At 50.9% G+C, this 25,681-nt stretch overlaps 4 protein-coding genes across 4 annotated transcripts; 1 reads left to right on the forward strand and 3 right to left on the reverse strand.

The window, feature by feature from the left end:
• Positions 1-702: 702 nt before the first annotated feature.
• On the forward strand, positions 703-2,354 carry UCRPA7_2814 (putative pantothenate kinase protein; the record flags this gene model as incomplete). The annotated part of the gene is made up of 3 exons (XM_007915403.1): positions 703-966; positions 1,049-1,331; positions 1,405-2,354. The coding sequence occupies 3 exons, from the start codon at positions 703-705 to the stop codon at positions 2,352-2,354; spliced, it is 1,497 nt and encodes a 498-aa protein (XP_007913594.1).
• Positions 2,355-11,217: 8,863 nt separating this feature from the next.
• UCRPA7_2815 (putative rna-dependent rna polymerase 1 protein) lies at positions 11,218-15,147 on the reverse strand (the record flags this gene model as incomplete). The annotated part of the gene is made up of 2 exons (XM_007915448.1): positions 11,218-12,647; positions 12,705-15,147. The coding sequence occupies 2 exons, from the start codon at positions 15,145-15,147 to the stop codon at positions 11,218-11,220; spliced, it is 3,873 nt and encodes a 1,290-aa protein (XP_007913639.1).
• A 2,001-nt stretch (positions 15,148-17,148) lies between these two features.
• On the reverse strand, positions 17,149-18,981 carry UCRPA7_2816 (putative d-lactate dehydrogenase protein; the record flags this gene model as incomplete). Its single annotated transcript, XM_007915369.1, has 7 exons — positions 17,149-17,182; positions 17,233-17,270; positions 17,336-17,634; positions 17,693-18,091; positions 18,162-18,380; positions 18,491-18,608; positions 18,973-18,981. The coding sequence occupies 7 exons, from the start codon at positions 18,979-18,981 to the stop codon at positions 17,149-17,151; spliced, it is 1,116 nt and encodes a 371-aa protein (XP_007913560.1).
• Positions 18,982-24,555: 5,574 nt separating this feature from the next.
• Positions 24,556-25,634, reverse strand: UCRPA7_2817 (putative 40s ribosomal protein s4 protein; the record flags this gene model as incomplete). Its single annotated transcript, XM_007915446.1, has 4 exons — positions 24,556-24,907; positions 25,060-25,283; positions 25,365-25,564; positions 25,622-25,634. 4 exons carry the CDS (start codon positions 25,632-25,634, stop codon positions 24,556-24,558), a joined length of 789 nt encoding a protein of 262 aa, XP_007913637.1.
• Between the last annotated feature and the right edge of the window lie 47 nt (positions 25,635-25,681).

Here is a 25,681-nt window from a genome sequence, read left to right on the forward strand (position 1 = left end):
ATTCCCGAGCTGAGAGCAGCCTGTTGAGAAGGTAATCTCAGCCTCTGAGCCTTTCCAGATATCTCTGAGACTATGCCAACGAGGTAATTGGCTGGTGCTATATCCGTGCATGGCTGGGCGTTGAGCTGGAAAAAGGAGCCGAGAGATGCGGATGGCCTCGGCAGCACCCCTGAATGGTGTGGGAGGGAAGTCACAAGATTGGGGATCGCCCTGGGGCCCCAACCTGGAAGTGCCCCCCAAGAAAAACTCTCACAGCCTGACAAGCCCTGAAACTGCGGGGCTGTTGAGCTGCTGAACCCCGGAGATCGCAGATAGGCCCCGCCACAGCCTCGGGCAAAAGGGCGGGGCTGTCGACAATTACGCAGTAGTGCAGCGCAGTAAAGTACAACGTTAACTCGGCCTTTACTAGCGGTAGCCGGGCGGTGGGCGATGACAATTTTAGAGGGGGATCGGGATCTCAAATTGAATCCAATCCGCATGCGCAGCGCAATCCTGTCTGTGATACATCACACTCACCGAGACGGAGTAACTGACACTCTCTTGTGGCCGGATCAGTGCAGATGGGCGCAATTGCACAGCTGGCATCCCCAAAGTCGCTACACGAGGGCTGAGCTCTGCCCACCTCTGGTACAAAAGGAGCTGTAAATGCCGCTCTGGGAGCTCTGACTCTGACATTGTGGAATGGCTGCGAGCCGCAACACAATGGACAACGACCAACACCCGGTGCAGCCGGTCATGGCCCAGGCCGGCGAGGAGATTGTGCGCCCGAAGACGGCGACCACGACGGCGGAGATTGACAGCACCATCATACATCCGGGGTCCGTCAAGATCAACGTCAAGGGCGCATTCATCGTCGACCAGGAGAGCACCACGCCGCGCAACGGCCGCGGCTCCCCGGACCACCACCAGACCAGCGATATCCGACTGCCGAACCACACGGCTGTCGTCAGTCACATCGCAATTGATGTAAGCCCACCCCAGTCACTCCAGCCTTGCCCGCACAGTAGAAGCTGTGTTCAGACATAGAACTGACTGTTTGGAATTCTAGATTGGCGGTTCTCTAGCGAAACTTGTCTACTTCTCACGGGAAGCGTACTCGACCGAGCCCGGTGGCCGATTGAACTTCAGCAGCTGGGAGACCGACCGGATAGAAGAGTGCATCAATTTTATCAAGCACCTAAAGGAGAACCAGCAGACACTTAATGGCTCGAAGCCGGGACAGCTGACCGTCATGGCGACGGGCGGCGGCGCATACAAGTACTATGACAAGATCAGGGAGGAGCTTGGGGTGGATGTCATCCGTGAGGATGAGATGGAGTGTTTAATCATAGGTAAGCCAAATTACGAGGAAACTCAATGCGCAAAACTTAAAAGCGCATGTCACTAACCTCTGTTGCTCAACAGGTCTCGATTTCTTTATCTCAGAGATACCCCGTGAAGTATTCACATATAGCGAGACGGACCCAATGCACTTCGCCGCTCCCCGCGACGACATATACCCCTATCTCCTTGTCAATATCGGCTCAGGCGTATCGTTCCTCAAGGTGTCTGGCCCGCGGGAATATCAAAGAGTAGGAGGAACATCTCTCGGAGGCGGTACGCTATGGGGGTTGCTGTCACTCCTTACCGGCGCGCGGACGTTCGATGAGATGCTGGACAATGCCGCGCGAGGTGACAATTCCAAGGTCGATATGCTCGTAGGTGACATATACGGCACCGACTACGGCAAGATTGGGCTCAAGTCCACCACAATCGCCAGCTCCTTCGGCAAGGTCTTCCGCATGAAGCGCGAAGCTGAGTCCGAAGCAGAGGACATGGGCGGCGGCCCCAACGGCGACGCAGCACACCACCTCCTCAACTCGCCCGACGGCGCCGGTGACCCGCACCACCAGCAATCAGACCCGAACTCGTTCTCGAGCGCGGACATCAGCCGGTCGTTGCTGTACGCCATCAGCAACAACATCGGCCAGATCGCGTACCTGCAGAGCCAGATCCACGGGCTGTCCAACATCTACTTTGGCGGGTCCTTCATCCGGGGCCACCCGCAGACGATGAACACGCTGAGCTACGCCATCAAGTTCTGGAGCAAGGGCGCCAAGCGGGCGTACTTCCTCCGCCACGAGGGCTACCTCGGCTCCGTCGGCGCGTTCCTCAAGAGACAGCCCCGCAACTGGGGCCGCAGGGGCAGCCTGGAGAGCGGGAACGCCGTCAACAAGGACCTCGAGTGGCGCATGCGGGAGCGCAACGGCGAGGCGGCCGCGGCCACGACGAACGGGGCTGCCGAGACTGAGTTTGCGTATCCTGGGACATTACCATCTAAGAGTGGCGTGGGCAGCGAGTCGGCCATAATATGAGCTTAGAAAGGCTGGGTGGTAAACAATACTGATAGAACGGCTAGACAGAACTGTCCTTACTTGCGCGGGCATTTGCATTGGGAAGGGAGTTACGGTGCATGTTGGTAGCATATCGAAGGCGGCATCAGTCACTTGGGATCAATACACGTCCTCGAGTAAGGTGCAGACTTTAATCCTTTTCTACAGCACATCCTTTTTGCATGAGAGACATGGCCGTCATCATGACATGAGGCCTGCGGCTAGATCCAAGTTCTTTCGTGGCATATGGTATCAGATGCTGGCGGTGGCCTAACATGACGGCACTCTCTGTGATAGCCTGTTGTATAGCCTAGATCGGCTCTTGACTGTCTGTCTACTTAATTCCATATATTGTGATACACACCAAAAAAAGCCAGTTGATACCCGCGCTCAAACGGCAAAGCAAATTGTTGGAGAAGTCTGGTAGTCTTGAATGACATGATAGCCCCAAGAGCATGGCGACTCTGAGCCGGCAACGGAAGAACATATTTAGAACTCACTTTTGACCCAGGCGGTAGGGACAGTGGGGATGATCAGCGGACAAGATTAGAAGAAGGAACAACAAGACGCGCAAGATTAACGCAGACCGTGCAGATCTGAATATACCCCTGAAAAGCGAACTTGTTCGTAATCGAGCACGGCTGGAGGGATCCGAGCCTCAGAGACTGTGCTGGAAGTGACAGGCAAGGGACCAACATGAGGTGTGTTGGTGGGCGTGAACACGATGGGACGACCATGGGTTATGAATTCATCCGCGGCCATCATAGTGGTGTCGGTGTATGACGAGTAGTTTCCCACCGCCGCAGTCTGATAGATCGTGGCAGCTGTTTGGTGAGCAGCGGGGCCGAGGCAAGTGTTCTGATGGTACGATTGTGCAGGAAGAGGAGGAGGCATTTGTTGGGAGGGAAATGAAGGCCCAGCAATTCCATCAAAGGCCATCGCGGGCAGCGAAGATGCTGCCCCTAGCGATGGATTAGTTCCATAAGGTGGGTGCCACATTGATTGAGCAAGCTGCAGTTGTAGCTCAGACCTGGTCCTCTCGTTTGCCACTACATCACCTTCCGCCTGTCTAATGAGATTCTTCAAGGACGAGACCTTCTGTCGGTTGGCAACTACTTCAGCAGCCACGTTATCAACAAGATCGCGCCCCTCGATTCCGCGCGGCTCGGCATCAACTGGGATGTTGTGAGGTAGTATGTCGGAGAGAGTGTCCCCGGCGATCCGGACTGTCCTCTGGATATGCATGGTAGAGAGCGGGAGTGCGTTGCAACAAGAATGGAGGAAGTTCGGACTCATGATACATTCTCGATTAGTAAGAGTGCGAAAGGCACAGTGTATTTTGTGCTTCTTCCCGCTCTGTGTAAGTGGACAATCGGAATCTTCCAGGTGATAATGTTCTGGATGAAGGTTCTCCGCTGTGGGAAGTTGTTCGAAGAATGGTTTCATTCGTTTAAGAATGCCGTTCTCGTATACAAGTGCAGGGCATTGAGTTTTGAGGTTACATAGCTCTCCAAACTAGGCAAGGATATCAGTATTGTTGTCATCAAGATTGGAACCAGTCAATACAGACTTTTCGTGTCGGCAATTTGGGGCCAGATTGCTGCAGTCGCTCTCTTATAGCGTTCGTCTCGTCATCACTGAACATTATATAGACAGGACTGGAGGGTAGCGTCTCAGCTTCCGGAGGTGGCCACACGCCGTGCTGGATTTCAAGACAGAACCTCCTCTGTATCTCAAGACGGCGGAACACGAATTCATCTCTGGCCTCATCTTTCATAGTTTCCAGATTCTTTAGCCGGTTCTCCACACCGTATTTGCCAATAGTAGTGTCGCTAGGATCATCACCTTGCACGATGTTCAAGGACTTAAACTTCCCATTCCTCTTCTCCTGATACTGGCCCCCAACGCGGGTATAATACCCGCCATCTCTCATGTACTGCCCGTATGGAACCCAACAAAAGTCGTTCAGATTGTCCTGCGTAAAGGTGAACAATTTCTTCGATCTAAGGTTGACGGCTTGAATTATGAGCTGATCGATAATCAACTCTTCATTGGCTCCGTCTTCATCGAGCAAGTCTCCGACGAACGGGTTGCCAGTGGTCGGAAGCTGGGCTCCAATAATCCAGACAGGATCGCCGAAGACCATATCTTTGTCGTTGCTATCCCGAGCGATGAGGCCGTCGGCGTAAGCAAAGCCCTTGGCTATGGGCTCCGGACCCGATACCCCAGGGCGGTTTTCTAGGTCGCCAACCTTGACATATTTTGTCTGGTATTTTCTCATTATACGGTTGTTTTGTCCTATCTCACGGACAAGTATCAGTTTGTTGGCATCGTGCAAAGTATCGCCTGTGACTTCATGTACGAATGTTCGACGTTCTGTTGCCTCTATCCTGGATGCCTTGATACCTTTGAGACAGTATATTTCAGACTCTAGTATCTTATGACCTTTGTATTTGATGCCCATGTTGCCCACATGTAACTCACAGCTAGGAGTTGTGAAGTATCTATCATGGACAAGTGCCTGCAAAGTGTAGCTCGGAGCCACATACAAAGCCGTTATACTTGCTAAAAATTGATAGAAGAATTGGGGAAGACTGAGGCCTCATATAATGAAGACACTACTCAATAAATATATCGAGGCGGTGGATGAAGTGATTTCTCTGCATTCTAGGATAACGACATTTGGGTGACTGGCACAGAGAGTTCACACCGTGCATAATTCCAACCCAGGGATACAAAAAGAAACAGCGAGGCTTACCTCCGGATATGGAACAGATCCGTCGAGGGATTCGTTCGAGACAAGCACCCCTCTATGGACACTGGGAAGCAGGGTGGAGAAAGAGGCTTGCGACTGCATAGACAAAAGAAAAAACAAGACGCGCAAATGAGAGTGTAGGTTTGGATCGCTGTCAGAGAAGTGACCATGGCAGCCGTACGTTTGCGATAGGCACCGAATTGTTTGCAGACGAGAGAACCAGCTGATTGGATATGTGGAAGGCAACTTGCCGTTGGGGGGAGACATGTTGGAGTGTAGCAACCTGCAAGAGACACCAGATATGGCCTAGAGGAGGCAGGGGTACTGTATCCTGATCTCAGAAGAAGAATGTCTACGAGGCAGCTGTAGTCTAGGTATATACAATGAGATGACGATATTGAACAGTATCTCTATTCTCAGATTAGTCTCGTGCGTGACCACCAGGAAAGAGACGTACCCCGAACTTAGTAGTCTCATGTATTCGTCTAGAGAGGTGATATATCAGCCGCTTGACCTATTGAGTCCGTCCGCCCCAATCAAGTTTGCATGTACATGGAATCGAGATATTGCAATGCGCAATGTCCGAGAAGGCCCTATCAAAACATGCCAGCGATAATTGCTCTAACCCTCTTTCCCTTTGCTAGAGTCCTTGGCGTCCTCGTCTTTCTTCTCTTTTCTCGAGAGAACACTTGCCATCCACTCCTCAATCTCCCGCTCCGCTTCTTCGTCGATGTTTCCTTCTCCTTTCCCATATAGGCCTTTCCGTGCCCTTCGGCGTACATCCTCAACGGAAGACACGTCGAATGCCCATGCTAAACCGCCAGTGGCCATGATGGCGAAGCTGAATACGTTCAAGGTGGCTAAGCCTAAGGCCTCTACGGCGATCAATTGGCCCTCCCCACCCTCGTTTTTGGCCATTGGCGCTCGGTGACTGGGCTGGAACAGTTTGGGCAGTGCTTGGTTCATCTTACGGGCGACAGCCCTTCGTGTAATGAGCGTAGACATAGTCAGGAATGTTGCGCCTGCAAAGAACAGGCCGAGTTGTCTGATAGCACGCCGAGGATCCGTCGCTTGCTGTGGCTCCAGAGGGTCCACGGGGACCTCGATAGGCTTCGTCGGGGGAGCGAGCGCAACGGGCGCAGGTTGGGGAGGCTTCGACGGCTCCTCGACCTTCTTCCTTGAAAAAATTGAAAACATGATATGAAGCCCCCACGGCGTGCGTAACAAAAGAAACGAAGGTTGCCGTGCCGCCTCTCTGGTGTATGTCCTCGGCGGTAGAGCTCTTTCCTGCACACCGCGATAATCTGGTCGAAACGGTGGATGGTGATGGAGGGTTTGGAATATGGGGAAGTGATACCGCGGCTGTGGAGGAGCTTTGGACAAGGGTCAGGCCAGAGACAGAGACAGCGCTAAAAAGCGGCCCCATGTACCGCTAAGGATTGACCAAACTGCCCCACTCTTGCCTAGGTACGTAAGTACTAATTAGTACCACTACATAAATCTATCACAAAAAGCAAGCACGTCAAAACATCGAAGCAATCCAAGCGGTCAATCGAACAAGTGACTATTCATAATACAGATTTGCGACCTTCACAATGAGGCGTTCTCGATTTGAGCCTCCATCGGCCGATCCAGATTCTCAGCGAAACTAGGATTCCATCTGACCAAGCTTCCAAACCCTCACGGCCATTCTTTGTTCCCCCTGCATTTGCCTTATCAGTTACCGAAGGTCTGGTAAGCGAGGGTGGCTTTGTCTTGAACTCACATTTGAGACCGGAAAAAAAGCAACTCACTCGAGTTACCAATGCTTCTCATACAAGATTTCCATCTCCCGTGAAAGTTTGTTCAAGGAAGCCCTCAGAATCAGACATGTGTCGAGTATTGATCCTCGTGAGGTTGATGTACTCTTCTAAGCTCTCATCTAGTCATGTATTGTTTTAGAGAGACAGCCAAATATCGTCTTCAATCACGGTATCCATACCTGTTCGTGGACAGTTTGCATTTCGCACCCAGGGAAATCCATGAATGTCCGTGTTCGCAATGAAATATGGACGCAGCACCTGGGTGCCCGGCGTTATGTAAAAGGCAGGCATGGACTCTGGAGATTGAAACAGCTCGCCGTCCCAACTTGCCCGTATCCTCTCGTATGTGATTTGGCTATCCAGAATGAACAGTTCATCGAAGTAATCTCCGTGCAGTAATTCCCCCAGATCCTCCACCCATGCCTGAAGAATTGGTGGCACAATGATCTTGCCGATGGCGTAGACGACGGCAACAGCATACTTTATATACTGAAGCCTAATTGCACGCCGCTTGTCTTGGCCTTGCTGAAATTCAGGAGTGCCAATGCATTTGTACCATTCGGCGATGCACACTGCGATGGATAATGCCGGATATTGGAAGTCCACACGTTTCGGCCGTCTCCCTCTGTGCTACACCTTTTTCAGATCGTCTAGATACATGTAGGCACACAACATGGCCCGGCCAGCATCAACATAGTATATCTTGACTTCGGGAATCTCGTTGTTTTCCTCATAGCACTTTTGAAATGGCCTGACATGCTCTAGCTCTGGGAGGTCGTCGAGCTGCGTAAGAGCCTCCGCCACGACACGTGGGTTGCTGAAGTCGGGTGGCAGCTCGCTAGGATATTTATTGAGGAATGCCTCCGGGTCCTGTTCGAGAACGAGATCGAGAATATAGCGCATCAAGACACATTGCAATGTCGTGAAATTCATGATGATAATGGAAAATGATGGTTGGATTGAAAGGTTTGACTCAAAAGAGGATCCGTCGACCTGGTCTAGATCGGCAAAGACTTATATTTTCGATAATGCCCCAGAGTGGTCTACTTGTTGAAGACAATGTTTCAATTCCAGGATAGTCTTGAAAAAAGACTAACCATCCATCGCCGAGACATAGGAGAATTCGTAGCAATAAGTCTGAATGCGGCTAGCCCAGGTCTGTTGTAGTAAATACCAAACAAGCAGAGCCTTGACGGCCACGAGCAATGATCAAAAACCAACGCACTGTTACATGCTCACAACGCTGATTGTGTCCTTCTGCTCTTCACACTCGTGGGAGAAGCAATCACGCTTTCGGCGTAAGACAACTGTCTTGCTTCTGCAGCATCGCAATTTGGCTGGGCGGCATGTTGAGAGCCTGTCGAGCATACCGCGCGTAGTAAACAAACTTGGTCAGATAATTGACAAGGGCCCGAGACACCCGCGCAGTTAATTGAAAGCCGCCAACGCAAGGTATACGCAGGAAGGATGCATGAAGAAGAAGTATAGTTGTTTTCGGGAGGCAATATCTCGTGTATAGAAACATGAGCTATTACATTTGCCAGGCTTTTGGCGCCCTAATCTCTCCTGCAGATAGCCGCCATACATGTGTTTGGCCATCCTAGCCTTGCGAGCAGTCAGATTCATAATATGACGGCCTCTTACTACTGCAGTGATACTCCGGGCTGCAGCGGATGGAGCGGCCCGGATGAGAAATGAGAGAGACTGGGTGGGAGTGTGTTGTTGAAGTTGACTAGGGTGTTTTGAAACGGGGTATGGCGGAAAAAGAAAGTCGTTGCAAGCCACAAGATGCAGCAAGCCCTCACCTGTCCGGGCACCTCATTCACCCACTCGATTCTTTCTTCTGCGGCGCTCTGTCGAGATCGGATTGAGCTTGTTCAGACCCTGATTGATTTGTTGTTGAGGGGAATGTTGGATGTTGTTTTTTCGATAATCATGCACTGTACTTGTGTTAGCCCGGATTACTCTCTTCAAAAAAGGCCCGTGCCGACCAACTACAATGCAAAGTTCAAGACATTCGAGTCAACATTCCCAGCTTTATCACCCTCAAGGATCTCACGTTTGATTATTTGATTAATGATATACCGCCCTCGGCCAAGCTATTCTTTCGAACCGAGCCAGTCACAACTCGAGCCCCCGCATTAGGCCGCCGTCAGGTGGGATCCCGGTGTCTAGTCCTGTATTCCTGGTCGATCATTACTGGCCCATCAACCACCGGGCCGTTCTTCAACATCCCGTTTATCGGGGAGGAGTGAAGCCGGCCACTTATACGGCCCTCTATCGGCCAGCCCTGGTGAAGTCTGGAAGTGGAAAGCAGCTCGTCGATCTGGAAATCATGCCAAAAGGCAAGGCTGATAAGACCAAGGGCGCATCTGCGAAGTCCAAAGCTGCAGCAGTCACAGCACCAGCCAACCCGACGCCTCCATCATGGCCCGTGTTCAAGCCGCCACTGCCCCAGACGGACCTTACCATAGAGAGCCTCGTCCCAGGGAAGGTGGTGTTGATCAGGAATTTCTGGCCCAAATCCCTCTGCCGAGACTATGTCTCGTTTCTCAGGAGTCTTCCACTTATCACTACACCCTCTCGGCCAAAAAAAGGCGAGGCGGCTCGGGTGAATGATCGCTTCCAGATCGAGGATCCCAGATTCGCGCAGCGTTTGTGGCTTGAGACGGGACTGAAGAATGCGCTACTGGACGTCGAGTTTAGACAGTCATGGTATGTTTTCTCGCTATGATGAAGAGAAACACCGAGACCTCCATGCTGTGATATGACTAACGCACAGGGCCAAAAACAGGGACGGAGAAGTTGTCGGGTTGAGTCCTAGGATCAGGGTCTATCGTTATGGCAAAGGGCAATTCTTTGATTCACACTGTGCGTTGTCTCTGCTCCTGTTTCCCTCACTTCATCACATTTCACACCATCATGATCTCATCTATTCTGCAAACTGCGCCCCTTCTTCGGCCAGGTTGGACTGCCTATCAGCCCGATACCCCTTTCATTTATCACTGCATGCCCGGAAGATCTAGTAGCGTCCTTACAGATCATACACTCTTAGGACTTCCCGTTCCCATCCTTGGCAATCACAGAGAAGATCTGGACCATTCCGGGTGTGCTTCCTTCCCCTCCTTCGTCTCCTGCAATCCGGCCCAGAGATCGAGCCTCACCGCATGTTGACAGCCTTCCATGTCATTCCTTACCCTTCCCATGTTGTCGTACAAGATCATTGTTCTTTCCATCGAATGACACATCACTAACGGCAATCTTATCCTCATTCGTAGATGACGACTACAATCTAGTTAGTGTGCAATCAGACGCAGGGGAGCAGATCCCGAGCAAGACCACATGGACACTGCTCCTATATCTCACATCTGCCGCAGACGGCTGTGTCGGCGGTGAGACGGTTTTCCACCCCCGCGGCCGGGAAATCCCAAAAGACGAGATCGCCGTGCCGCCGGAAACGGGGATGTTGCTTCTTCACAAGCATGGCGACGACTGCATGCTGGTAAGTTCCGCACACGCCTTCATCCTGCTGCCACCGTGATGACATCTGCAAAAGTGGTGTCATGGTTTCTTGGTCACATGCTAACATTCGTCCTTTTCTCAAGCACGAAGGACGGGAAGTTACTGGCGGCGAGAAGTGGGTGATTAGAAGTGATTTGTGCGTGCGAAAGTGAAGCACAAGCCGCAGGCTGCAAATGTGGTGATTTACAGGGAGCTCAGGAGAAACAATGTCTTGTGTGATAGGGCGGCGATACAATATTACTGGGATTCCCATGCCTGTCCGCATTATCCAGATCTGATTGCCGGGGAAGCACAAGGAAAGCGTCCTAACGGTTAAGGTCATATTCTTGGTTGGGTCATTGAATCCTGGAACCAGACAGGGGTCCGAGATGATGCCGGTCCATGTATACAGTCCCATCGAGGACAACAATCACCCCGCAAGACATGTACTGAACAGAAAATGGTCAATCGAGCAGGGAGCCTGGCTTTTCAGAGAGCCATCACATGCCCCAACAGCAGCCACTTCATGCAGTTGAGACACCTCGCCGATTCATCATATACATAGTGTACATTCTACTACAGACTGCAAGAGATTTCTAAGCCGCAAACCTCTACGCCTCCAGGCATCCTAGGACGCATTCACCAAGCGGTCTAGGTCTACTCAGCAAAAGGTAAAATTACACGAGGACAGTGCCCAAATACTCCAGCCAAGACACCCCCATGCCCGCTCATCAGGTAGGCCCGAAGAGTTGCATACGAGTCTCAAAATGAATGAGCGCCACGCGACTCAGAGAGCTAACATCCTGGCGGCTCTCTCCAATGTCGTCTCCCCATCAGCCTCGACCTCTATCTCGTCCTCGATGTCGTCTTCGTCATCCTCGATCATCTCCTCGATGCCACGTGTGGGGGTCATGCCAGCGCCAGGCACATGACCAGATAGAGTACCAAGTGTCGCACGCAAGGCCGAGCCCTCTGGCTTGAATGGCAAGCCCTGGCTTGAGGAAGTCTGATATGTCGAATCCGCTCTTGCCGTCTGATTCGGCGGATTGAGATGCAAGGGCTCCCTGTGAGTGATCGAGGAAGGTCCCGCGAGCATCAACGGATCTCTCGTGTTGTCTAAGTTGGTGTTGTCTGAGTTCTCCTTCATGGGATCCTTAGACATGTACTTGTCGATCATGTGTCCATCTTCATTCACTGATTGGTCTGGGGAAGAGGATATGACTGCACTCTTTGGTAGATCTCCATCAGTGACCTGGGCCGTGTTTCTCCCCAAATTCGATGACTCTCCGTTTTCTAATGCCTTATCTAAGCGAGGAGTCTCGGCCTCGACATTTTTCACGGGAAGCTTATCGTCTTCGTCCATGTGGTCGAAGAGGTTGAGGATCTCTCCGCGATGCATCACCTTTCCATCGCTGGTGTGGGTGTACTCCATGTCCTCTAACTCATCCACGCCAAGTGACTCACGCCTCGTCTGTGTTGGCGGTTGGACCTCTGCTGACTGCAAGGAATAGTCGCCGAATGTGAACCTGATGATGCGGCCACTCACAATGCGACCTAACTCTCGGTAGAAAAGCCACGGGAAGCTGATCAGGGGCATCGAAGCTGTGGTCAATTCGCGAGTATAGGCGCATCCATCTGTCCCTATCTGGGCCACCTTGCTCTCGTATCTGGCGATCTGAACTTCCTCGTTCGTGACTTGATACATTGCTGCCACAAAGGGGTCCAAAACCTCTGGGTCTCTGCTGCGATCTTTGATTCCGGCCGCCTCCATGCATAACGTTACGAATCGAAGTTTGAGAGCAGAAGACTCACGTCCAATATCCTCTTGTCGCTTGTAGTCATTTCCGACGAGGGGTTTGGTCAAGACGAACGCTGACCAAGCCTCGAACTCCGTAGTAATCTCGTTCTGACCCATCAATTGGCGCATAGCGGTATCGTATCTAGACTTGACTTGTCTGGCCTTCCTCAAGATGTCTTTGTCCAACTTGAACTTGGCCAAGACCCTCTTATCGAATGGCATCTCGTAGGCAGGCTCAAATTCAACATTGTAGACTCTGTCGTAGATCTGCCCCAATACTTGTTTGGACTGGTAGGTTCTTCCTCGCTTCTCCATGAAATGAGGCCAATGGGTTGGCTGAAGGCGCCTGGACATCTCAGCCGGCACTCCTGACTTGACATAATCGACAGCCTTCGAGTGCAGAGCAGCAAGCTCTAAACCTGCGATATAGATTAGCTATTTCCTATTGATCAGTAGCTGATGGAGAGTAAACAAACAGTTGGGATGCTTGGCGTGGCTATCATCGCCGCCATTCTCGCTTTCCAAACGGTCAGCCTGTGCCAGGTGCGCGTGTGCGATATGCGGTAGCGAATCGTTTTTTATGTAGAGGGTGAAGAATCTAATAATGTCGTTCATGTCGACGTCTCTATCCAGGATCTCTGGCCTAGATGGCGCGTGATCCATTGGAGGGTGGTTCCACTCCGGAGGTATGAGGTTTTCGTCCCAGAACACGAAGAAGTCATCTCCATCTAGATCGCCTCCTGAACACATGCTGGGAACATCTCGGTCTCCATTCTGGGAGAAAACGACTGTATCCTTGAGATGGCGAAGGGCAGGAACATCCACAGCCTCGACGACCCGGAGGTCGCCTGGATGAAGTGACGGGTTTCTTCCGACAAGACAAACTCCTGTGATAACTTTATAGTCGCGACGGTCTTCGGGGTCAGGGACTTGAAGGAAGATCTGGGGAAGGAGGGATCTGTCGAGATCTGTAGCCTCCTCCATGCTATTGGTGTAGCCCCTGAGTATGCCTGTCTCATCCACAGAGCCAAGAACAAAAGCGCTCTTCTCGACAATGATACGTGCCTTTTCCTTCAGAGCCTTGACTGACCAGGTCTTCCACAGACGCAAGAGTGTCCAGACGAATGGCTCATGAGTATCCATGAAACCATTGATTATCATCTGAGCAATGATGAGTGTCATCTGGTTCTGGTCGATGTAACGCCCTAGCATGTCCATTGCTTCCACTTTGTTTTGCAGTGCTTTCTCATAGTTTGTGAGCTGATCTTCGAGCATCTTGATGAAAACGGAGTCTTCGACGCCGAGAGAGGATAGCACAGTGATGGTCTGCCGATTCAAGGTCGCCACTGAGTAGGTCGAACATCTAACAATCTCGATGCTGTTGTAGTCGGCATTGAACTTCACTTGAGACTCACGAATGTGAACTTCGTTAGTCTTGACGTCCGGCCAACGGGTCAAAACTCCTTTGCAGCCTCCCATTCTGAATTGGAAGACTGATGGAGCCTCATCAAGTCCGAAGTCACTTGCAATAACATTAGCGATCAGGCCCGATATCTTGCCCACACCGTCGGTGAAGCAGTAACCATTTTTCTCGATATCTGGAATCTTGACGATGCTGGGTACTTTGAACCCCGACACTTGTTTTGTAGTTGAGAAGCATTGTCCCATTCTCGCTGCGTATTTGGCGACACAACGAATATTGTCAAAGCTTCCCATCCACTTGCGGATGTCATCGCAGGACACATGAGTGCTCGGACAAAAGAAGTAAGCACCATTCTCTCTGATCTGCGAGTTTCCAAAAGCCAGAAACTCGTAGTGGCGACCGGCCACGATGATCCCATTCTTCAAGGCATGGTAGACTCTCAACAGCAACTCATCTGCCGCATTCGAGTCAGCTGAAGCATGTATGCGGCCGTCGGAGAGTTCATCGGTGAACTGTACTCTCATGAAGTGATCCGCTAAGTCTGAGTACTGTCGAAGGACACGGTTGGTGACCTCGACTGTCGGAGTGCTGAAGTAGATGGTAGTAGGTGTGACAATGGCTCTTCGCATCAAGGTGCAGTATGAAGGCACCTTGGCAAATGAATAGTAGTGAAGCACTCGCTCAGTCACGAATATGTCCATGGGGTTATAGACTAATCTCTTGCCTTCCACGACGCCTTCCAGTAGCATCCTCGCGCGATCATTGGGGAATTTAGAAAGTTTAACCAGGAAGTCGTAGCTAATCGTGTGCTCGTTGAGAAATCCTTTTGATAGGCAGACTTCCATTTGATATCTGATGTCAAAGGACAGGGCGACAGTGTTGGGACGGAACATAAAGGCTAAGGCCTGGCTTGATGTGTGATTCTGAGCCACATCTCCAACCATGGACCAGTAGTTGGTTGACCCGGGCGAGACAATGGAGATATTGGAGAGCGGATTGGTCTTGAGGTTGTAGTCTCGAAGGTGCTTCTCGATTTGATCCCATTGTAGTCGAAACTGAGGGTCTAGCTTCATGTAGTAAGTGGTCCATCTGCCTACATCAATAAACTGATCGATGTTCAGTCTGAGAGGTCGCTCCTTCATCTCCATTGGATCAAGCATGAAGCCTGTTTGTCGAACCCATGTGTCATCGTCGCGCCAGAGCAACTTGTCAGGAGAATGAGAGTCCTCAATCTTGCTCATTAATTGGAAGAGATGTGGGGGCAATGACATATGTAGCAGAATGCCACAATCACCAGTGTCAGAGTCCACTCGACAGAGCTTCTTCAGGCAGTTGAATTTGATGGAGATCCGATATGATGTCACTGGCTCGAGGCTGTTGTTTTCCTCTGAGCCGTGGACAGGTCGGAGCGAGAACTCGATGTGGGCCTTTCTCTTTGTGAAATCCACAGTCAGCTGCAAATCACCCAAGCTCTGATGAGCATCAATTTGTCGCATTTCCATCAGTGTAGATTCCTCAACCAGATTTCCGAACTGAAGACATGTCAGTTTGATGGTTGACTTGATGGGAATGCGGTTGCGGAGTGGGCTAAGGCATGTTTGATCGCTCTGCAACGTTTTCTGAACCGTGATGTTGACTGCTATGGGCCATGAGTCCTTGAGATTGATTGTACACCTCCCTGTGATCCACGGATTGGTCTTTGGGGGTGGCTCAATGTAAACTCTGGCCCGACCATTCTTGACTCCACGGTTATCCTCAAAGACCTCGATTAATGTCAAACGATAATCCGCAAATGACCGCCAAATGTCCACTGTCGTAATATCTGATGGAAGGCCTCCGAGAATCACAGAAATTCCTCTATGACCTTGCCAGGGAGCGGGCACGAGAACATTGTTCTGAGCCCGCTGTCCAGGATTATTTCTTGAGCCAGAGGGACGGATTGGAGTCTCTTGAGGGGTGATTCTTTGGCGTGTTAGTTGCGTGTCTAGTGCTAGGCTTGGTCTTGGTCTGTTGCCAGGCATGAAAGATGATGTTGGTTGCATTGCTGCGTCCGGGGATTGTCCTTGGCGGGACCCAAAACGCTCCTGCCAGGAAGTTCTTGATCCACGATGATTATTGGTCATCGTTTGAGATGCTCTATGTCTCCTGTTAGCAAGCCAGATGATATCCAGATGATATCTCGTGATGACTTGTCTCACCTTGATTATCTTGCTCATAAAGGTTAGCAAAGATAGCAGACTGAAGTCAACAAAGAGCTAGTGACGGGAAACAAGCTGATGACTGAAGAGCAGATGCTTGAATAGGCAAAGCTTTCAAAGGTCTTGTTTGATATAGATGGCAGTAGCGAGATCTCAGGCCTACCTCATCAGAGGACGAGATATTCACTAGATAGATAGATAGAATGGAATGGGAAGGAATGTACTAGACAATGGATGAAAAAGGTGACTGGGTTTAAGGTTTCTTGGGTTTGGTCGTCTGATTTGGAGGCACGACAAAGTTGGATGCAATGAGAAAGGATGAAAATATGGGTTGCTTAGCAGGCCAGGGGTCTGTGGCCGGGTAACAAGGAAGGAGCAGTTAGTTCTGCTTAGACTTGTAAATGCAAGCTTTTTGCAAATGCCAAAGTTGTCCGGGTACACACTTCGAGGTCCCTATTCATGGAGTGAGGTAGAGGTATTCCGAGGAGTTTGTTGTGTTGGGTTTGTTGTGTTGCCGGTGGTGTATTAAGGTGTATTTTGACGCAAGTAGTCCGGCGTAGGACCACTCGTTTTTGGTGTGGCTTTTGCTTTCCTTTCAACCGATTTCAGCCTTGGTAAAACCTTGACAGAAGTTTGACTTAAAAAATCCTAGATAATGACTCATTTGTTTGATTCAAACACGAAGACTCTGTCTATAATGCAGCTTGCCGCCTTCTTATTGTCCCTTGAGCAGGAACACAGTTTCAAATGGGTCTGCCAGCTTGCCATACACTAATTCAAAGAGCTTTTCGGATGACATTAAGCTCTACTTGCTAATCTACTAGAATGAGTTCTGAATAGGGTTCCTATGAATCATCTATTCACAGTGTTGCTTCTCCTTTCTTCTCCTTTTAGGATAGGATGATAATGATGCTGTTTGCCAGTTTAAAATTCACGACTATAGTTGACTTCCCGGCCATGGGGCTCGTTAAATCCCGCCAAGGTACCTGAGTCGGAATTTGAGTCAACAAAATGAGCCAATAGATGCAACAGGTTTGCCTAGATAACTCAAACGTGTATGAATGGTTCCATTGTTGACTCCTTCCTGTTCGATGTCCCCTTGGTACCGCCATTCAAAAGGTTTATGTACAGCTCCTTGTCCATATACGATCTCTTGATTGCTCCCAAGGCAATGTTACTGGTAGCTTGTCGAGTCTCTCCAAGATGGTTGGTTGCCCTTTCCGCTTTATGATGCTCCAATCCCATCCCTAAGATATTCGTGCACTTATGATGCTCATTCACCCCTTCTCCAAGCCCCCATTAGCCCTGCCGATCAAAAATTTTCCCGGGGTTCCTAAGATGTTGTGAGTATTTGCTTACGTCTTGAGAGAAGGAACGACTGACATTATCCAGTAGGGATCCAAAGCTGATTTGATGGCTTTCTTCATTGGGGTTAGCATGCATCGTCCAGGAAAGAGACATTCAGCGATGTTGAGGTTTTACTGACCATCACTCCCAGAGTATCTGGGCCGACTTCCCAAAGCAGCGACTCCTTCTTTCCCCAGCCAATCGAATGCTCACCAGTACACGTGCCTTCCATTTCCAAGGCCCTCTTAACCATGTTCTTCACGCAGGTCTCAACCTTGTCTCTTTCCTCCTTAGGATTATAAATGATGCTCTCATGAAAGTTACCATCTCCAATATGGCCCAAAATACTGGCAAATAAGCCGAGGTCATCCATCTCCTTCTTGCTCACCTCAATAATGTCTGCCAGGCGGCTGAACGGCACTGCAACGTCCGTGCTCCCTACTCGATCAATTATCAGATGTCCGATCTTCTAGCATTTGGAGACAGTGTTACTCACAGACTTCTTCCCCGTCTTTTCTCAGGGCAAGCATAGACCACAGAGACTCCTTTCGGGCTGACCAGAGCAACTTTTGCTCGCGCGCATCCTTTGCGAATTCAAAGTTGCTGCCCTTATGAATTCTTGCAATTTTCTGAACTAGACTGATGTTTTCCTTCACGCCGGCTCTGGTGCCGGAGAACTTGAAGAAAAGAGTCGGCACTTCCTTCCAAACTCGCGGAGCAGTCGCTCCACCAAGGTTTACTACCTTCATCTGCACCTCGTCCATAATCTCCATCGCAGCAACTGGGATTCCTGTCTGCATGACCTCGGCAGCCGCCGAGGCAGCATCGCGAATAGAAGGAAATGTGACAACAGCTACCGAGAAGTCCTCCGGGACCACAGTGAGCTTGAGAGTAGCTGGATACTTGTCAGACCATAAACACTTTCGAGACCGCTCTGATGGGAAAATCAGTGATATGTCACGTACCTTCTGTGACCAGCCCCAGTGTGCCTTCGGACCCGACAAAGAGACCATTGAGATTATAACCGGCCGAGGACTTGCGAGGTCTGCGCCGTGTCTTTATAACGGTCCCGTCAGCAAGGACCACGGTCAAATTGATAACCCAGTCCTTCATTGTTCCATACTTCACGGCGTTGGTGCCGGAGCAGTTCGTACCAATCATACCCCCAATCTTTGCACTCGGACCTGGTAGAGACACGGTTAGCCGTGATTTCTCACCAATCGAACAATTACGAAAACAGCGAATCTACGCCTAAGCAATATTTTGAAGAGGAAGAGCTTAACACCACACATACCAGGGTCGACCGGAAAGAAAAGGCCACTGCCCATTTTCGCCAGCTGCTCGTTTAGGTCTTGCCATCCAATACTGGGTTGTACAACAACATCCATGTCTTCCTTGTTGAACTGGATAATCTGATCCATAAATGCGAAATCCACACTAATACCGCCAAAAGGGGCTGAAAAATTCCCTTCTAGACTGGAACCCCCTGAATAGGGGATGATTGGGATCCTATACTTGTAACATATTCGAGCCACAATTGAGACCTGCTCTGTAGAGCGCGGATATGCAACAGCCACAGGAAGGCCATCAGGGTTGGTTGAGGACCATTCCGAATACCCATGTGCATGGAGATCATCAGGGTCTGTAGAGATGATGTCTTCCCCTTCTATCTCCCGACGGATCTCTTTCAGAGCCTATCTCCTGGTTAATAACATTGCCATTGCATTTGAATAGGTAAGTGTGCTTGGACTTTTTGCTGTACTGTCGCAAACTTACAATTTCCATTTCTGGTATGCTTGCATAGCGCGGTAATGGTCTTTTACTGTCGAGCAACATGGCCCCTCCACCCGGCAGCCTCCCGAAGGTCACGGCAGCCAGGCCCCACCCGACAAGGCCGGCAGCGGCGGCGATGCCGAAAACTCGCTGTCCGGTCCATCTCGACACTGCACCTTTGGTCGCATTAACTTGAGAGAAATTTCGCCTAACTTGGGAGACAAGTATTTGCCGCTGGGCACGAACAGCCCTGGCGAGGGGCCGCCCTGCCCCCATGAAATATTTGCTTGACATGTTGGCGAACGATACATACAACGTGCGTAAGGGGTTCCAGGGTGACAGTCGGCCTGACCCTTTCCTTTGGTCTCTCGGCCGGGCTTATATATATATGCTTGACGGCCGAGTCAGACCCTTCCGCTTCGATGCCCGAATGCAGGTAAAAGAGCCAATGGTGTTTCAACACACATAAGAGCTCCACGAGTGACTCTCTTAGTGAACTACACCCGAGGAAACAGCGAAGACCGACGACAGGGATGCGGTGGGACTTGGGACATGTATATGGGGTGTGACAGGGGGCAGTGACGATAACATAATGACGGCAAAGTACTTAAATGGCGACGCAAGAGGGCGGACACGGAATCACTGAGGATAGCTTGCGCCTCTTATAATTGAGCAAACTACCTCCCCATTCGGTGGCAGATGGAGAATGGCCCAAGTTGATCTTGTGAGTGGAGAAGAGCAGCTAGGTCCAATCACCTAGTCAAACTACCGAGAAACGCAGTCATACTAAAAATTCAAGGAAGGCGGAGATCGAGGAGAGGCAAGGTCATTGACATGGACTACCGAGTACAGTACCTCGTGCTGAGAGGAGAAGGCCCTGAGAGAAACGGAGGATGGATGGAGACTTACATACCCTGTCGAGCTAAAGAGGGAACAAGCTAACTAAAGTACTCACTAGTAGATCATGCGAGATCGAAAATGTGTCCAGAGAATTGGAGAAAGTGAAGAGGGAACCTACCAGTCTTGCCAATGCTGGTCCTCCCACGCAGGCATCCCGGTTTAGGAGGGCTCGGTACGGTAAAAACGGGCTTCTCGTGGGGTGGCGTGGCAGCGAAAAAATCTACTGGCACCTACAGGTGCTGCCCCGACGTGAAAGATGCGGCCGAATTTGACATCGAATTCCCCGAGATGAGCGTTGGACAAATCTTGCCTTTTTGAAATATGACACCCGTCACCACACAAAGATCGGGCGTACATTGATATTGGCACCGCCGTCGAATGCAAGATATATTGGCAAGGCGACCACACGGCTCATCACCACGGAGCCCCACTGCGGATCAGACGTCGATCCGTTGGAGGATCAGAAAACAGAGTTGTTGACGTGGTCTAGACGCCGGGTCAACCCTAGTCAGGCGTCGATGGTGTCGCTTCAACGGTGAGCGAGGGACACGATGCAAGAAGGAGGGGCAATTCACCTGCCCCGCTAAAGAAAATACTGACAAAACTATCGCAAGATGATCTGCGAGCGTGCGAGAAAAAGTGACGACTTTCAAGGCTGAGAGCAAGACGACTCATGGCCGGCCACGCCATTGTTCTGTTGTACAACAGTCTTCGTCACAAAGGTTCTCGGGCACAACCCGTGTCAGGTCATGGCCCTATATTCGACATTACGCCTCATCCAATTACCCCTTGTGCTTCTGGAAGCGCGATGATAACGCGAAGCCGGCAGATTTACTGCCCGAGCGCACGTGGTGACACCGAAGGCTTGATATCAGAGATTAAAGATACGATCGTGGGTAGACACGGGATCCCTAGCAAGATTCTCGGCTCTACTCTGCGGGCAAGCACGTAACGACGACAAGAAGCTTGCAAAGGTCCACTACACCCTGAGGACTTCGAGCCGTTGTCGGTAGCACACCATCCCAACTAAGCATGCCAACAAGACCGACATATGCATACCTGATAGCGCTCTGCACTAGAGGTCAGACATGGTGGGATGGAAGGACTTTCAAGGCTGATCCTATGTCAGCAGCTGGATCTATGAGGGACCTTGTTGGCAGCGAGGCCTGCATCTTCTTCCCGTATGTTGAAGTCATGAGGTTGGAAATGGCGGTAATACGAGAGCATGAAAGGCGCAATGATGCAGTACAGCGTTAGGCCTATATTGCTGACCTCCTTCCCCGGACGATCCGAGCGTGGGGAAGTTTGACAGGCCATGCGGTGAAACAAAGCTATTATGAAGAGGAACAAGAGGTCATTCAAGGTGTCCCTAGCTCGGGGAATTCTTGCCCGTAGTTGCTGTGGAGCAGTGGAGCAGGCTGAAGAAGCTTCCGAAAGTTTTCTACGCCTAACGAAGGCCCTCGCTAACCTCATTGTCCCTGGAATGCCCCAAATGCCTCGGATCCTGGCCACTATAGTTGCAGATCAATAGACAGGTCAGTTGTCTAGAACACCTACAAGCAGGACGCCTGGAAGCAACATGTAAACCCAAACCCGGCGAGCCCCCAAAAAGCAATCTGACACTTGGCTGACCTCGACGAATACCTTGTTATTTTGCATGTCCATGGTTTCTTCAAAATCTCAGTCATTTCGACGGACTTCACCTGTGCTCATTGAGACTTCAAGCACAAAGAGCTCTAGGGCTGCTGCCGGTCTCTGCAACAGGCATTCGAGTTGTCACATGCAGGAGTCGCCGTCCCTGACATCTGCAAAAGCAATGCGAACAGCGATGATCCAAGCAATTGACAGCCTTCGACATGCAAGCCAAAGGGATAATTTCTCGACAAGACGCCAACGATACAGCATCAGAATCTGCCGCCTAGTGGCACTTCACCTGGTAATGATTGGATAGCTGCTGCATTCGCAACGCCTTCTTCCTGTATTGTACACATAACAGCGACAGAGGCTTGGGCTTGATACAAGCAAGGTTTCCCGGTTGGGATCATCCTACATCTAGTGCCGTTGCCCAGTTCCTTGGATTCGCTAAGCCGCCTCGTCCCCCTCTTTCCCTTGCTGCAGTTGTCTATTTCCATATGGACTTTCAGATTCTATTACGAAATCAGCGAGGCACTACGGCAACACCTCTTTGCGGATCCAATGCACCTCATCGATGTAAAGAAGACGGGCTAAGCAGCTGCGAGAGTCCACGTGCCAAAGTTAACCTAACACGATTGCAGCAGTCGTCCACGAGGCACTGAAGGATTGACTGCGGTAAGAGCCTAGGCACTCTTAGAGGACGCCAGTCACCGGTGAGCTTCCTCAGCCGTAGGTCTAGATTTGCTACCATCTGGTTTGTCGGTCAGTCCATCCGGAGAAGGGGCTTGTGTTGCCTTACAAGCCGCTCGCCACAAATGCGGTGATCTTAGGAGCGAGAGCCTGGCGGGCTTGGTTGCGAAGTGACGATTCCCGTTCGAACACTGACACACAATAAATCCAGCAGCCCATGTGATCTTACTGAGAGTACGTATAAGTTCTTGGAATGGATATCGGGGTTGCCGGTGCAAGATGACAGCAAGCAAAATCCTTTCGACAGCCGCCTGCTATAGAAAGGCCAAATGCGATTCTCTCTTGATGAAGTCAAAGGGTTGCAATGAGTCTGAATGAAACACAAGATCGGTGGGCATTTCGAGGTACCTTTCCCATCCACCCGACCCCCAATTACTGGGCGCTTTGCTTCAGTGGAAGGAAGTTTCTGGCCCGGTAGCATTTATCCGCAGACCACTTGGGGGTCACGAGATACATTGTCAATGGAACGCCGGTAAGACGGCAGAAAACTGCATCATTGTCAAGTATGTGTAGTGATCTATGAAGTTGCTCTCGTCATCACCGTGTATTGTAGGGGACATCTCTTATGGCCAACTTATTCCCCGCAACTCCCCAACTTGCAACAAGGCTCAACTTTCGGTGCAGGACACGAGTTGTTGTTACGAAATTGTAATACATACAGGCCGTCAGGTACTGTACAACATGGTACAACTCATCTTTGCCATAGTCAGAGTCCGAAGAAAAAGACGGTGTAACGCAATGGTTAGGATCAAGGGACTCGGGCACAAGGGAAAGGTTGAAATGGCGCACCGTAACGACAAAGTTTCCTGCGAGGCGAAGGCTCTGCTGTTTTACAGAAGGTGGCAGCCAGGGGCAGCCCTGTCACTTGCTGGCTTGCTGGACTCAGTGACTGACTGACGGTGAGGAAACAGTACTCGATGTGCCCTCTGAAGAAATAACACCCCACGGCAGTCCATGTACATGGTTGTTGTGTGTGGGGTTTGAGCCAGCACAGCTGCCCAAAATGAGTGAGGCCGCAGAAGTCGCCTAACCAAGCTGTAAGAGATTGCTTTTTTGTCCTTGACACCGTGCCTGAGCGGCTTGCATTCTATTGAAACGCAATCATACCATGGCTTTTGAAGATGCGCCCAGGCACCGTCTCTAAACCCAGGGCGTTGGTTTTGACTTGTTGTCTACCTGAAGTGTAAGTGGCGGCTACAATTATGGCCACCGAGTCCCGATTCGATCGAGGTTTTAGGATGGCATGAAGATCTTGCTTTGAGAAAGGCCGCTTGACCAACTTGAGAAAGTGGTTGCTTCACGGTAGCAAAAGCCAGAAAGCGATTCCGTGGGGGTTATCAAACCAAGCCAGGGGCCACCTCCGAACCCGGCCGGGGCCGTGATCACCGTCTTCCGGAGTTTGTGGTACCACGGCGTGTCCGAACACAGTCCCGACAGGTTTTCGTCATTCCCACTGATCGCAAAGAATACCATGTCACTCTCTTGCAAATCTCCACTCATTACAGTATGATTTGAAGAAAATACATCTTAGCATGTAACCTTGTGCATGCAGAATTCCAACATTTGATCATATGTCCTTGACATCTTACTCGATAATTAGACATCAGTGGCTGGGATCACACACTACCTAGGTAGGAACCATCCCACCTTCGCCCCACTCTTATAATGATACTTCTTCAAATATATCACATGGCTAAATGTGTTACCGATGATTTTGAACACTGACATCAGTGGCAGAAAGTCTTGTAACGGTACCCAGCACTATGAAAAGGGCTGGATGAGATGAATATGCTGTAAGCTGACGGATCTGGACGTCAAAGGTGGAGGTGGCGGTCATTCCCCACAATGCACTCGACTGCAAACGGCAGATAGAGTGACACCCACGCTGCAGAAGATCCTTCTCCGAGCAGGCAGGGACGTTTCGTTGCTTGATAGACAACTTGCGGCTACATGCTGCACAGGCGGACTTGATCAGTCATTAGTCCCTCACCGCCTCTAGCAAGCAAACACGGCTAAACTTGCAATGAAGCCTGCAGGGCCTGAGTTGAGGCTGAAAATCCGGGACGAGACAGGCACAGAATGGCAAAGCATTTGGGATCCAATGGGTTTTGTGTTCTTCTGAATGATCATTCACCAGTCAACACCTTTGGTTGACTGGGAGCTAGCCGTGGCATATCTCAAGTAGCTAAGTTGACATCCCGTAAACTCCCTGACCATGATACTTTTTGGACCTGAGAGAAAAAACCAAATCTCCCATCTGGAGAGATCCCAAATATTTGTGCAAGCACGACCGCCTTACCTTTAGTGGCCAGCCAGGGTGTGGGCGCGTCTGCGGTCACGCTCCTCGGCGATGGTCAGCTTGACACCCTTGCCCTTGGGCAGGGAGATCCAGGGCTTCTCGGTGCCGATGACGAAGACGTTGCTCTCACGGGTGGCGAACGAGTTGTCAATGGCGTCCTTGAGGTGCACAATGTTGAAACCTCCGTCGTGGCGCTCACGGTGGGTGATGACACCGACACGACCCATGTTGCGACCGCCGGTGACCATGGCCAGGTTGCCGACCTCGAACTTGATGAAGTCGGAGATCTTGCCGGTGGCGAGGTCGATCTTGACAGTGTCGTTGACCTTGACTAGAGGGTCAGGGTAGCGGATGCTGTAGCACACACAATCATGTTAGCAATCGGGGATCTCATATCTCAACATACCAGCCGTCCAGATCTCGCTTCGTTTAATGGTATTGAATCGTGGGGGAATGGATTCAACCAAAGCTTGGTCCAACGGCTGACAGATGTCGGAAGAACTCACGTTCTCGCATCATGCGTAACCAAGAATGGGATGCCGCCGCGGCCCAGCTGGACGCGCTTGACCTTGCCCAGCTTGTACTCGGCCTCCTCGTTCTGGATACGGTGGACGGTGAAGCGTCCCTTGGTGTCGTAGACGAGGCGGAAGTTCTCGCCAGTCTTCTCGAGGGTGATGACGTCCATGAAGCCAGCCGGGTAGGTGGAATCAGTGCGGACCTTGCCGTCGACCTGTTAAAAGTTCGAGTCAGCCTCTCGTGTCCCTTGCTGAATCTTGAAGATATCTGTGGGCTGCGTGCGAGCAATTCTTACCTTGACGAGACGCTGCATCAGGATCGCCTTGGTCTCACGGTAGTTCAGGGCGTACTTGAGACGGTTGCGGATGAAGACGATGAGCGGCATGCAGTCGCGCAGCTTGTGAGGACCAGCGGACGGTCTCGGGGCATAGTTGCCGCTGAGTTTGTCCAAGAGCCAGTGGCTCGGCGCGGAGAGACGCTTCTGGTGCTTCTTCGCTGTAGGTAGGAGTCAGTAAATGTTGTCTGATGCTGTCCCAAAGTCATGATACTCACGTCCTCTACCCATCTTGGCTGGCTGTTGATGATGGTTGTGGTTGGATTAGGAACTTCCAA

The sequence above is a fragment of the Phaeoacremonium minimum genome (assembly GCF_000392275.1).
Source record: "Phaeoacremonium minimum UCRPA7 unplaced genomic scaffold PA7_03_scaffold_212, whole genome shotgun sequence".
In the NCBI taxonomy this organism is placed as follows: domain Eukaryota; kingdom Fungi; phylum Ascomycota; class Sordariomycetes; order Togniniales; family Togniniaceae; genus Phaeoacremonium; species Phaeoacremonium minimum.